This window comes from Hibiscus syriacus, unplaced genomic scaffold (genome assembly GCF_006381635.1).
Source record: "Hibiscus syriacus cultivar Baekdansim isolate YM2019G1 unplaced genomic scaffold, ASM638163v2 tig00110303_pilon, whole genome shotgun sequence".
NCBI lineage: Eukaryota > Viridiplantae > Streptophyta > Magnoliopsida > Malvales > Malvaceae > Hibiscus > Hibiscus syriacus.
In genome coordinates, this window is record NW_024062672.1 from 3,049,230 (window position 1) to 3,060,316 (window position 11,087).

An 11,087-nucleotide genomic window follows, 5' to 3' on the forward strand; every position below is an offset into this window, starting at 1 on the left:
TGTCCTTTTGAATTATTTTTATGGTTTTCTTGTATCTTACAACTGAGTAATTGAATACATTTCTCTGCACTCAGTCAAGTTATAGAACTAATTTTAATCTCTTATACAGTCCTGCAGTACAAATAAGTTTGTATTGCAACAATGCAAGGGATAAATTTATAGCCAAGCAAGTGGACAGCAGGAAGAAAAAGAAACTGAAGAAATTTGAGGATAGGATGCTTAGCTGGGGTAGGTTCTCATCTTGCATATTACAGTTATGTATACTGAAGAAAGTTGAAGAAATAAGCACAAATCATGAGATTGAGTGATTCAGAATTTTGTGCAATAATAACATTCTATTGCATTCGAGTGACTACAAAGCTCAGTCCCTTGTTTTTTTTTTCTTTTTTTGGTTTATTCTTTACTAAGCGTATGAATGAACAATGTTGGTAAAGAAATAAGCACAAATAATGAGATTGAGTGATTCAGAATTTTGTGCAATACTAATTTTCTATTGTATTCGAGTGGCTTATTGGCATTGATCCTTGGAAACCTTTTCCTCAAGTAGTTCATTTGTCATCTTTCCCTTGTGCAACATACATCCTGAATACTATTTTTTTATATGATGCAGGTGGCCGTCATGATGCGAAGGTGACAATTCCGGCAACTGTTGTCTTTCGTAACATGTTCATACCTGCAGAAACGAGGGTATGATTGAAAATGGTTAAAAAATGCATTTGACTGTATTCCAATAATTACTTTTTCTGCTATATATTACTATATAATATTCTCCTTGAATGTGGTTATTATAAAATTAAATAGTATGAATAATATAAGGTCCCTACAATTTATTTACATTACATAGCGTTCTGAGTTGTCTACCTCCCTTCTCTGCAGGCAGATGAAAATTTGAGTTCAGAACTGGAGGAAGATGTTAAAGAGGAATGCTCAAAGCTTGGTCCACTGGACTCAGTCAAGGTAACATAGTCTTTTACCATGGTCACATCTGAATAATTTTGATTCATGTGTTCTGTTCTAGGAAGCACGGGGACGCCATAGTTGTGTTGTTTCAAGTACTCGATACGTCCCCGGCACGGGGACGGCTGGGGTACGTACTGGGGACGTGCCACGGTGGCAGGGTACGGTTGAACGACGTCAGGGATGTTTCACCGAGACCTAAGGATGTTTCGGGGACGTCATGTGACTTTTGCATGCATCTCCAGGATTTTTTTTTGTCATTTTCCATTTAAAAAAAACTCACAACAAAACCTAATTTTACAGCTTCTCAATGCCCTCTTTCTTCTCTCATCGTCTCTCAACTCTCATCACCAGAAAATAGAAAACAACTTTCTTTCATTCCAAAAACTAAATTTGTGCTGCTGAAGTGAAGATTTCTAGGTTTCAAACTTTTAGTTGGCTATGTAAGTTCTCCATTTCTCTACGTTTTTCAATTTCTTTTTTGCACCCTTTTCAATTTATTTTCATTACCGAATATCCTTTGCAATTTAAACAATGTTGGTTTTCATTTTTCTAGTAGTAGCAGTTTCGATTTCTCAAGAACAAAAAACAGAGTATAACAAATTCCATATTCGAAATAGAATAGAATGAAATCCATTTTCCGGCAACCTTTTTTCAATTCGAAGCAAAACAGATTAGGGTTTTTTTTATAGGAATAGTAGGCCTCATTAAAAACCTCCCTCATAGAAGTCCTTTACCATTAGGCAAGAACCATCTAGCGGAAGAAGGAAAAGAGTGCCTTAATATATTATTGATAAACCAATTACATAATACTTAAACAATTCTCTCTTACAACTGCTATGTAAAACACACAAAACAACTTATCAATTACAAATAAAACATTCAATCAACCAATCCCCTCCTTTGCTAGTTTATCCGCCTCACAATTACAACACCTAGGTATCAACCTTACAATCATCTCATTCTCTGCTACAGTAGACACAATCTCTTTGACTAAATTTGTAAGAAAAATTGGAACCGAAGAAATAGCTTTAATCCAATCCACTGCTGATTTACAATCACTCTCAATAATCAGTCTTCCTTTCAACGCCCATTCTGAAGAGACAAAGATGTCGATGCCTTTCTTTATGGCTTTTAATTCTGCTATAGGAGGAGGGCTAGGACCAATATTGTCTGAAAATGAAATTAGAACAATACCATTCCAATCTCTAAGAATACCCCCTATTCCACCTATAAAGCCAACACTACTGATAGCCCTTCCACATTCATTTTAAAGAAGTCAACTGGAGGAGGACTCCAGCATAAAACATGCCTGTTATGATCCTTAAAAGCAGTAAGATTGTCAGCCAAAGAAGGGTCTCCAATCAACAATTCTACTTGAATTGGAACAAGAGGGTACTTTGCTAAAAACCATTTGGCTAATCTGAATTTAATAATGAAAAACGAGGACGGTCTGTCCAACTTCTCCTTTTCAAAAACAATGTTATTCCTCACCTTCCAAATTGACCAAAAAACAACTCCCGAGATAAACTTCCATATAAGTGAATTCGGTCTCAAAATAGTCCAGGAGCTGAAAAGTGTTGAAGGGTCATTAGGCAGAGCTAAAACTAGTCCCCAATAGCCTATTATTTTGTTTCAAAGATTCCATGAAACTGAGCAGGAAATGAATAGATGTTGTACAGTTTCTTCACATTGATTACAAAGAGGACAAAGACTTTCCTCCCCTAATTGAACTCCCCTATTCTTCAACTCCACTCTCATAGCTACTCTTCGAAGACAAACTTGCCAAAGGAAATATTCTACCCTTGGAGGAACTAACCCTGACCAAACCCATTTTTTCCATAAAAAACTGTCATCTTTAGTAGTTTCAAGTGACAACCTGCAAGCTTTAACTGAGAACAACCCATCACCAATTCCATTCCACAATAAAAAATCGTCCATTGTATCCACCATTTTAATGTTTTGTAACCACTCCAATAATTCCAGCAGCTGTCCTACTTCCCAATCGCATAAATTCCTCATAGTTTTAATGATCTACTTCCATCCATTCGATTCATAGCTGTCAGAGTCAGCCACTTTACCCCACTTATTCGGAGAAAGTGCATAAATCCTAGGAGACAAAATCTTCAAAGGAAAATCCCCAATCCAAGTGTCATTCCAAAAGGAGATTGATTTACCATTCCCCACTTGTATCTTTGCATGTGATCTAAGACATCCTCCCTCGGAATCATCCTTCAAGTAATTTTCACTATTCCTCTCCAAATCCAAGAATCCTGCTGAGAGATAACCTTATTGATGTCCATGGTATAACAACTAATATTATGTTTGCTATATAAAAAAAATTTTAACAATGAATTTTTCTCATTGGCAAACTTCCACACTCATTTTCCTAACAAAGCACGATTGGTAAGGTTCATATCAGTGACTCCCAAGCCTCTACTTCTCTGCGGTTTTCAAACATTTTTCCAGCTCACCCAATGTATTGTTTTCCTTTCAACCCCACTACCCCATAGAAAATTTGCCATCAAGGAATAATCTTTTGGCTAATTTTACTCGGCATCTTGAAAATAGATAGCAAAAAAATGGGTAATAATGACAATACCGACTTTAGAAGCACTAATCTATCAGCCATAGATAGTGTAGAAGCTTTACACCCTGCCAATTTCTTGTTAAAATTCTGGATGCCCGGTTCCCACAATTTCTCCACATTTTTTTTGCTCCGAGAAGAAGGCCTAAATAGATCGAAGGAAATGAACCAAGTGAACTATTGATTTTACCGAATATATCCTTTTATATTCATTAATAGTGGTCTGTATGTAATTTATATTCACATCTCTTTTCGCCTTTTATATTCGCAAAATGAACTATTGAAAAAGAAAAAGTCAATAAAGAACCTTAGGTTTATTTCACATGTTGCACTATGTTTATTTGATATCTTCATTATTGGTTTAGGAGCTAGGCTTTATTAAAACCATCTAAATATTAATCAACATGCTTTGTTTTCAATTATATTCAATGGATGCATGATATTTAAACTCAATTAATTTTTTTTAATGTAAACAAATTAATTTATTATAAATATGACATCTCAAAGTGGTAGTGAGACTGGAAGTAATAGTGGGAGTGAGTCAATTTCATCGTCCCAAAATGAGAATTTATCTCCATTTTGGAATTATGTGACAGAAAAGCGAGGGACTGTTAGAGGAACTTGGAATTTTCAATGTAACATTTGCGACGAAATTCGTAATGGAGACAATACTAGGATAAAGGCACATTTGCTTCAAATTACAGGTGAAGGAGTTGCAATTTACGAAAAGGTAACTACAAATCAAAAACTTGAAATGATAAGGTTGGTAGAAGAGTGGGAGAATATAAAAAAACAAGGAGTAACTTAGCTGGAATTGAGTGATTCTTCTTCTAAGAAGACAAAACCTAGTTTGTCACCTTTTGCTAGAGCATTCGACATGAATATGAGAGCCCAATTAGATGAAGAAATTGCAAGAATATTCTACACCAGTGGTTTGCCCTTTAATCTTGCTAGAAATCCTCATTATCATAGGGCTTTCACTTTTGTTGCAACTCACAACATTCCTGGTTATGTTCCACTGGTTATAATAAATTGCGAACTACATTGCTCCAACAAGAAAAAAATAATATTGAGAAACTCTTGTAATCGATTAAAGCAACACGATAAGAAAAAGGGTTAACTATTGTGTGTGATGGTTGGAGTGATCCAACAAGAAAACCTCTAATTAATTTCATGGCTACTTCTGGAAATAAGTCTATGTTTCTTAAAGTTGTGAATTGTTTTGGTGAATTAAAAATAAGTTTTTCATTGCTAATTTGATGAAAGAAATGATTGATGAGATTGATCATCAAAATGTGATGCAGATTATTACTGACAATGCAGCTAATTGCAAGTGACAGGAGAGATTATTGAGAGCATGTATTCTCATATTAATTTTACACCGTGTGTTGTCCATACACTTAATCTTGCCTTGAAGAACATTTGTTCGGCAAAAAATGTCGAGGGAAATGAGGAAACATATGACTTGTACCATTGGATTACTGGTATTCATGGGAATGCCGTACAAATCAAGAATTTCATCATGAACCACAACTTGAGATCGATAATCTTTCAAAGATTTAGTCATCTTAAGTTACTTTCAGTTGTCGATACTCGTTTTGCTTCGATAATTGTGATGCTTAAGAGGTTTAAGCTCATCAAGTAGGGATTTTAAGCAATGGTCATTAGTGATGAATGAAATTCTTATAGGGAGGATGACATGGTGGAAACAAACTTTGTGAAAGAAAAGCTTGTGAGTGATGATTGGTGGGATAAAGTAGCTTACATCATTTATTTTTCAAAGCCTATCTATGACATGCTTAGAGTATGTGACACTGATAAGCTATGTTTTCATTTGGTATATGAGTTGTGGGATTCCATGATTAAGAAAGTGAAGTGTGAAATTTACAAGAAGGAAAAACGTCCTCTTTCAGACTTTAGTATTTTTTATCATGTTTATGGGATTCTTATAGCTCGTTAGACAAAGAGTTATTCTCCTTTTAATCATCTAGCTCATTCACTAAATCCAAGGTACATACATAACTTTGTTAGTTTTGAATTTTATATTTTCAACTCCTAGTTCTTTGATGCTATGTGTAATTTTCTTTTTAATATGTTGAAGGTTTTATAGTGATTGTTGGCTAAGCGATGATCCTTGTAGAGTTGCTCCTCATAGAGATGGTGAAATATCTCGAGAGAATGAAATGTTTTCGTAGGTTATTTCCAAATGATGATGATTATGACAAAGTCTTTGATGAATTTGCTTGTTTCTCACTTAAGCTCGGGCCTTTTGAAGATTTGATGTCTCTTACATAGATGTATTCTTTGGATCCGAAAAGTTGGTGAGCTAACTTTGGTACCGAAATTCTATTGCTCAAATCTTTGGTTTTCAAAGTGCTTGGACAACCTACTTCATCCTCTTGTTGTGAAAGAAATTGGAGCACTTATTCTTTTATCCACTCACTTATGAGGAATAAGTTAAATCCGAGTCGCACCGAAAATTTAGTTTACATCCACTACAATCTTTATCTTTTATTAAGGAGTTCTAGTCAATATGAGGATGAGAAAACCAAGATGTGAGATGTTGGTGAAGATGCTTTTGATTATTTGGGAGATGTTGGATATTTAGAGTTTGCTGAACTTTCGCTTGATGAGCTGGATTTAGAGAGCCAGTTAATCTCCGAAGACGTTAACAATGTTTGATTTGAGTTTAATATTTTTCTAGAGTTAATATTATGGTTTAAGTCTTAAGATTCAACACTTTAATATTATGGATTTTATTATTCTAGATTTAATATTGTGGTTTGAATCTTGAAATTTGACATTTTAATATTGTGGTTTGAGTCTTAATATTTGACTTTATTTATGCTTTTTTTATATATATTTATAATTTTAAAATTATTTTATGTTGTACCCTTGTCGTCCCCATATCCTGTAATTTTAAAAATTGTCGTTTCTTGTCCCCGTCCCCTTATCCATATCAGTGCAACATAGCCCCCAAAGGCGCAGGAAGCGTCCGTCGTTAACCGTCGTGTCGTTGGAGGCTAATTTTTCGGCGCCCACCTAAGAGGTGCCTTAGGCGTGCTTTTTAAAACTAAGGAAGCAAGATTTATCATATCAAACACCAGACTTAAAACGTTAACAAACAATTCAATTATAGTTCTCCATCAATGCCTAAATGCAGGAATTATAAACCTAGACTAAGCATAAGTATGGCTATTTATCACGCATGGCCTAGAACAGAGCACGTATAAAAGTTATTCAGAGGTACCAAGACCAAGCAAGAGTAAGGCTATTTACCCCCCATGGCCTAGAATAAAACCTATGTTGCATTGATACGGAGACGGATATGGAGACGGGAAACAACAATTTTTAAAATTACAGGGTACGGGGACGACATATAAAATAATTTTAAAATTATAAATATATATAAAAAATCATTAATAAAGTCAAATATTAATATTCAAACCACAATATTAAGTTTAGAACATTAAAATCCATAAACAAACAACAATGTTAAAATGTCAATTTCAAGATTCAAACCACAATATTCATTCTAGAATAATAAAATCCATAATAAAATCATAATATTAAAGTGTCAAATCTTAAGACTCGAACCATAATATTAAGTCTAGAAAAATATTAAACCCAAATCAAACATTGTTAACATCTTTCGAGATTAACTGACTCTCTAAATCTAGCTCATCAAGCGAAAGTTCGACAAACTTTAAATATACATCTCCCAATGAATCAAAATAATCTCCACCACCATCCCACATCTTGGTTTTCTCATCCTAATATTGACTAGAATTCCCTGATAAATGACGAAGATTGTAGTGGATGTAAACTAAATCTTCTGCGCGACTCGGATTTAATTTATTCCTCCTAAGTGAGTGGATAAAAGAATAAGTGCTCTAATTTCTTTCACAACAAGAGGATGAAGTAGGTTGTCCATGCACTTTGAAAGCCAAAGATTGGAGCAATGAAATTTCGACACCAAAGTTAGCCCACAAACTTTTTGGATCTGAAGAGTACCTCTTTATAAGAGACATCAAAACTTCAAAAAGCTCGAGCTTAGGTGGAAAACAAGCAAATTCATCCAAGACTTTGTCATAATCATCATTTGGAAATAACCTACGAAAACATTTCATTATCTCTCGAGATATTTCACCATCTCTATGAGGAGCAACTCTACAAGGATCTTCGCTTAGTCAACCATCACTATAAAAACCTTCAACATATTAAAAATAAAATTACACATAGCATCAAAGAACTAGGAGTTGAAAATATAAAATTCAAAACTAACAAAGTTATGTATGTACCTTGGATTTAGTGAATGAGCTAGACAATGAAGAGGAATATAACTTTTTATCCAACGAGCTATAAGAATCCTTAAACAAAATGATAAAAAGGACTGAAGTCTGAAAGAGGACATTTTTCCTTGTAAATTTCACAACTTTCTCAATCATGGAATCCCACAACTCATATACCAAATGAAGACATTGTTTATCAGTGTCACATACTCTAAGCATGTCATAGATGAGTTTTGTAAAATCAATGATGTAAGCTACTTTATCCCACCAATCATCACTCACAAGCTTTTCTTTCACAAAGTGTGCTTTAATCATGTAATCCTCCCTATAAGAATTTCATTCATCACTAATGATCATTGCTTGAAGTCCCTGTTTGATGAGCTTAAACCTCTTAAGCATCACAATGATCGAAGCAAAACGAGTATCGCCAATTAAAATTAACTTAAGATAATTAAATCTTTGAAAGATTACCGATCTCATGTTGTGGTTCATGATGAAATTCTTGATTTGTACGGCATCCCCATGAATATCAGTAATCCAATGGCACAAGTCATATGTTTCCTCATTTCCCTCGATATTTTTTATCGAACAAATGTTCTTCAAAGCAAGATTAAGCGTACAGACAACACACAATGTCCAATAAATATGAGGATACATGCTCTCATTAATCTTTACCGCCCCTTGCAATTAGTTGTATTATCAGTAATAATCTGCACCACATTTTGATGATCAACCTCATCAATCACTTCTTTCATCAAATTAGCAATGAAAAACTTATCTTTGACTTCACCAAAACAATTCACAGCTTTAAGAAACATAGGTCTATTTCCAGAAGTAGCCATGAAATTAATGAGAGGCTTTCTTGTTGGATCACTCCAACCATCACACAGCCTTTTTTCTTGCCATGTTGCTTTAATCGGTTGCAAGAGCTTCTCAACATTATTTTTTTTCTTGTTGGAGCAATGTGGTTCGTAATTTATTATAACCAGGAATATTGTGAGTTGCAGCAAAAGTGAAAGCTCTACAATAATGAGGATTTCTAGCAAGATTAAAGGGCAAACCATCGGTGTAGAACATTCTTGCAATTTCTTCATCTAATTGGGCTCTCGTATTCATGTCGAATGCTCTAGCAAGAGGTGACAAGCTAGGTTTTCTCTTCTTAGAAGAAGAATCAATCTCAATTCCAATTGAAGATTGAGAGGGCAAAGAAACTTCTCTAGTTACTCCTTGGTTTTTTTATATTATCCCACTCTTCTACCAACCTTACCATTTCAAGTTTTTTATTTGTAGTTTCCTCTTTGCAAAATTGCAACTCCTTCACCTGTAATTTGAAGCAAATGTTACATCGAAAATTCCAAATTCCTCCAACAGTCCCTCACTTTTCTATCTTTGTCACATAATTCCACAATGGAGATGAATTCTCATTTTGGGACGATGAAATTGACAAACTCCCACTATTACTTCCAGTCCCACTACCATTTTGAGATGTCATATTTATGATAAATTAATATGTTTACATTAAAAAATTAATTGAGTTTAAATATCATGCATCAATTGAATGTAATTGAAAACAATGCATGCTGATTAATGTTTACATGGTTTTAATAAATCCTAACTCTTAAACTAGTGAATGAAGATATCAAATAAACATAGTGCAACATGTGAAATAAACTTAAGGTTCTTTATTGACTTTGATTTTCTTTTTCAGTAGTTCATTTTGCGAATATAAAAGGCGAAAAGAGATATGAATATAAGTTACATACAGACTACTATTAATGAATATAAAACGATATTCGGTGAAATCAATATAGATCCTTCATCTATCAAAGTGCTTAAGAGTTTAGTCTCCGACAACCTAAAGGAGGACTCGACAAGGCAATGTGATGATCTAACCCTAATCTGTTTTGCTTTGAATTGAATAAAGGTTGCCGGAAAATTGATTTCGAATATGGAATTTGTTATACTCTGTTTTTTATTCTTGATAAATCGAAATTGCAACTAATAGAAAAATGAAAACCAACACTGTTTAAATTGCAAAGGATATTCAGTAATGAAAAAAATTTGAAAAGGGTAGAGAAAAAAATTGAAAAACGCAGAGAAATTGAGAACTTACATAGCCAACTGAAAGTTTGAATTCTGAAAGTCTTCACTTCAGTAGCACAAATTTAATTTTTGGAATGAAAGATAGGAAGGATGCTCAAAAGTGTTTAGAGTACAAAAATGGTCGATGGTATGTTTTGTCTTGGAAAGTTTATTTGTTTTGAAAACAACAGTTATCCATCAGAGAACCAAATGAGAAAACTAAACCATCAATTACCATAAGAGGGAGAAAAAACAACAGAAGGTGGTGTTTGATACTCTAGAATGGCAATGGCACCTAAATGCATTTGTTTTTCATTACGCTCGAATGTGCATCGGCCTAATAATGAAACTCTTAACAACTAGCAAGTACTGGGGCGCATGCGTTCCTTGTTATTTTCTTATTTCTAGTGTTGTTGATCTTTCTTGTTTTGGTTTTGGTTTGGTGGGAGACAGATCCATGCAAGTGAAGATGATGGAGTGGTTAATCGTGCTTTGGTGCGGCGGGATCTGGATGAGGATGCTGGAACAATTCGGTTCTGAACTTGAAGCCAAATGATTTGCGCCGGATGCTTGAAACCCGACTGGACTCTTTTGTTTTGTGAAATTACTAGCTCTGCCTTTGTATCAAATGAAATTCAGATATAGATCATGTATCCATGTTTGGGATTTTCAATCTTGGTTCCGTTGGCCACATTTTCAGGGTTCCAGTCAAAGCTTAGATGACAAACAAAAAGATTCAAACATGCCCTTACAAAGGCATGATCAACCCAAACAACACAATATTTATTAGTCTTATATACTAAGCAGTGGTGAAATTTTGGTGATAGAATTTGGGGTTTAATTTTAATTTAAAAAGTTTAGAGGTTTAAATTAAAAAATTAAAAGTTTTTGAAAATTTCAGTTTACATTTTCTCAAAAAAAAAAAGAGTATAATTAAAAATTTTAAAAAATTAAGAGGCTTAATGAGAATTTTTAAAATTATGGGAGGGTTTTAATTAAAAACATTCAAAAATTTTAAAGTTTAATATGAAATTTTTAAAATTTTGTGGGGATCAAATTTTTTTTTTTGAATATTTTAAAGGTTTAAAATTAAAATTTTCAAATTTCTGGGGGCATGGCCTCTACATGTCTCCACTTAGTTCGGTCATTAATACTAAGTTTTGTCAAAT

The 11,087-nt window shown here is 33.9% G+C and overlaps 2 protein-coding genes across 2 annotated transcripts in view; both read left to right on the plus strand.

Annotated features, from left to right (window-relative positions):
• LOC120116805 (HIV Tat-specific factor 1 homolog) overlaps nt 1–184 on the plus strand; it is an 18,123-nt gene extending 17,939 nt beyond the window's left edge. Inside the window, exon 12 of the mRNA XM_039137223.1 lies at nt 110–184. The gene's annotated coding sequence lies outside the window, so the exon portion shown is untranslated. The remainder of the gene's footprint in view (nt 1–109) is intronic.
• The window catches only part of LOC120116806 (HIV Tat-specific factor 1-like), a 10,798-nt gene extending 135 nt beyond the window's left edge, over nt 1–10,663 (plus strand). The window contains exons 2-5 of the mRNA XM_039137224.1: nt 146–228; nt 611–687; nt 877–957; nt 10,372–10,663. Of these exons, the coding sequence (XP_038993155.1) occupies nt 146–228; nt 611–687; nt 877–957; nt 10,372–10,458 (328 nt within the window). The 3' untranslated portion in view covers nt 10,459–10,663. The remainder of the gene's footprint in view (nt 1–145; nt 229–610; nt 688–876; nt 958–10,371) is intronic.
• The last annotated feature ends 424 nt before the right edge of the window (nt 10,664–11,087 follow it).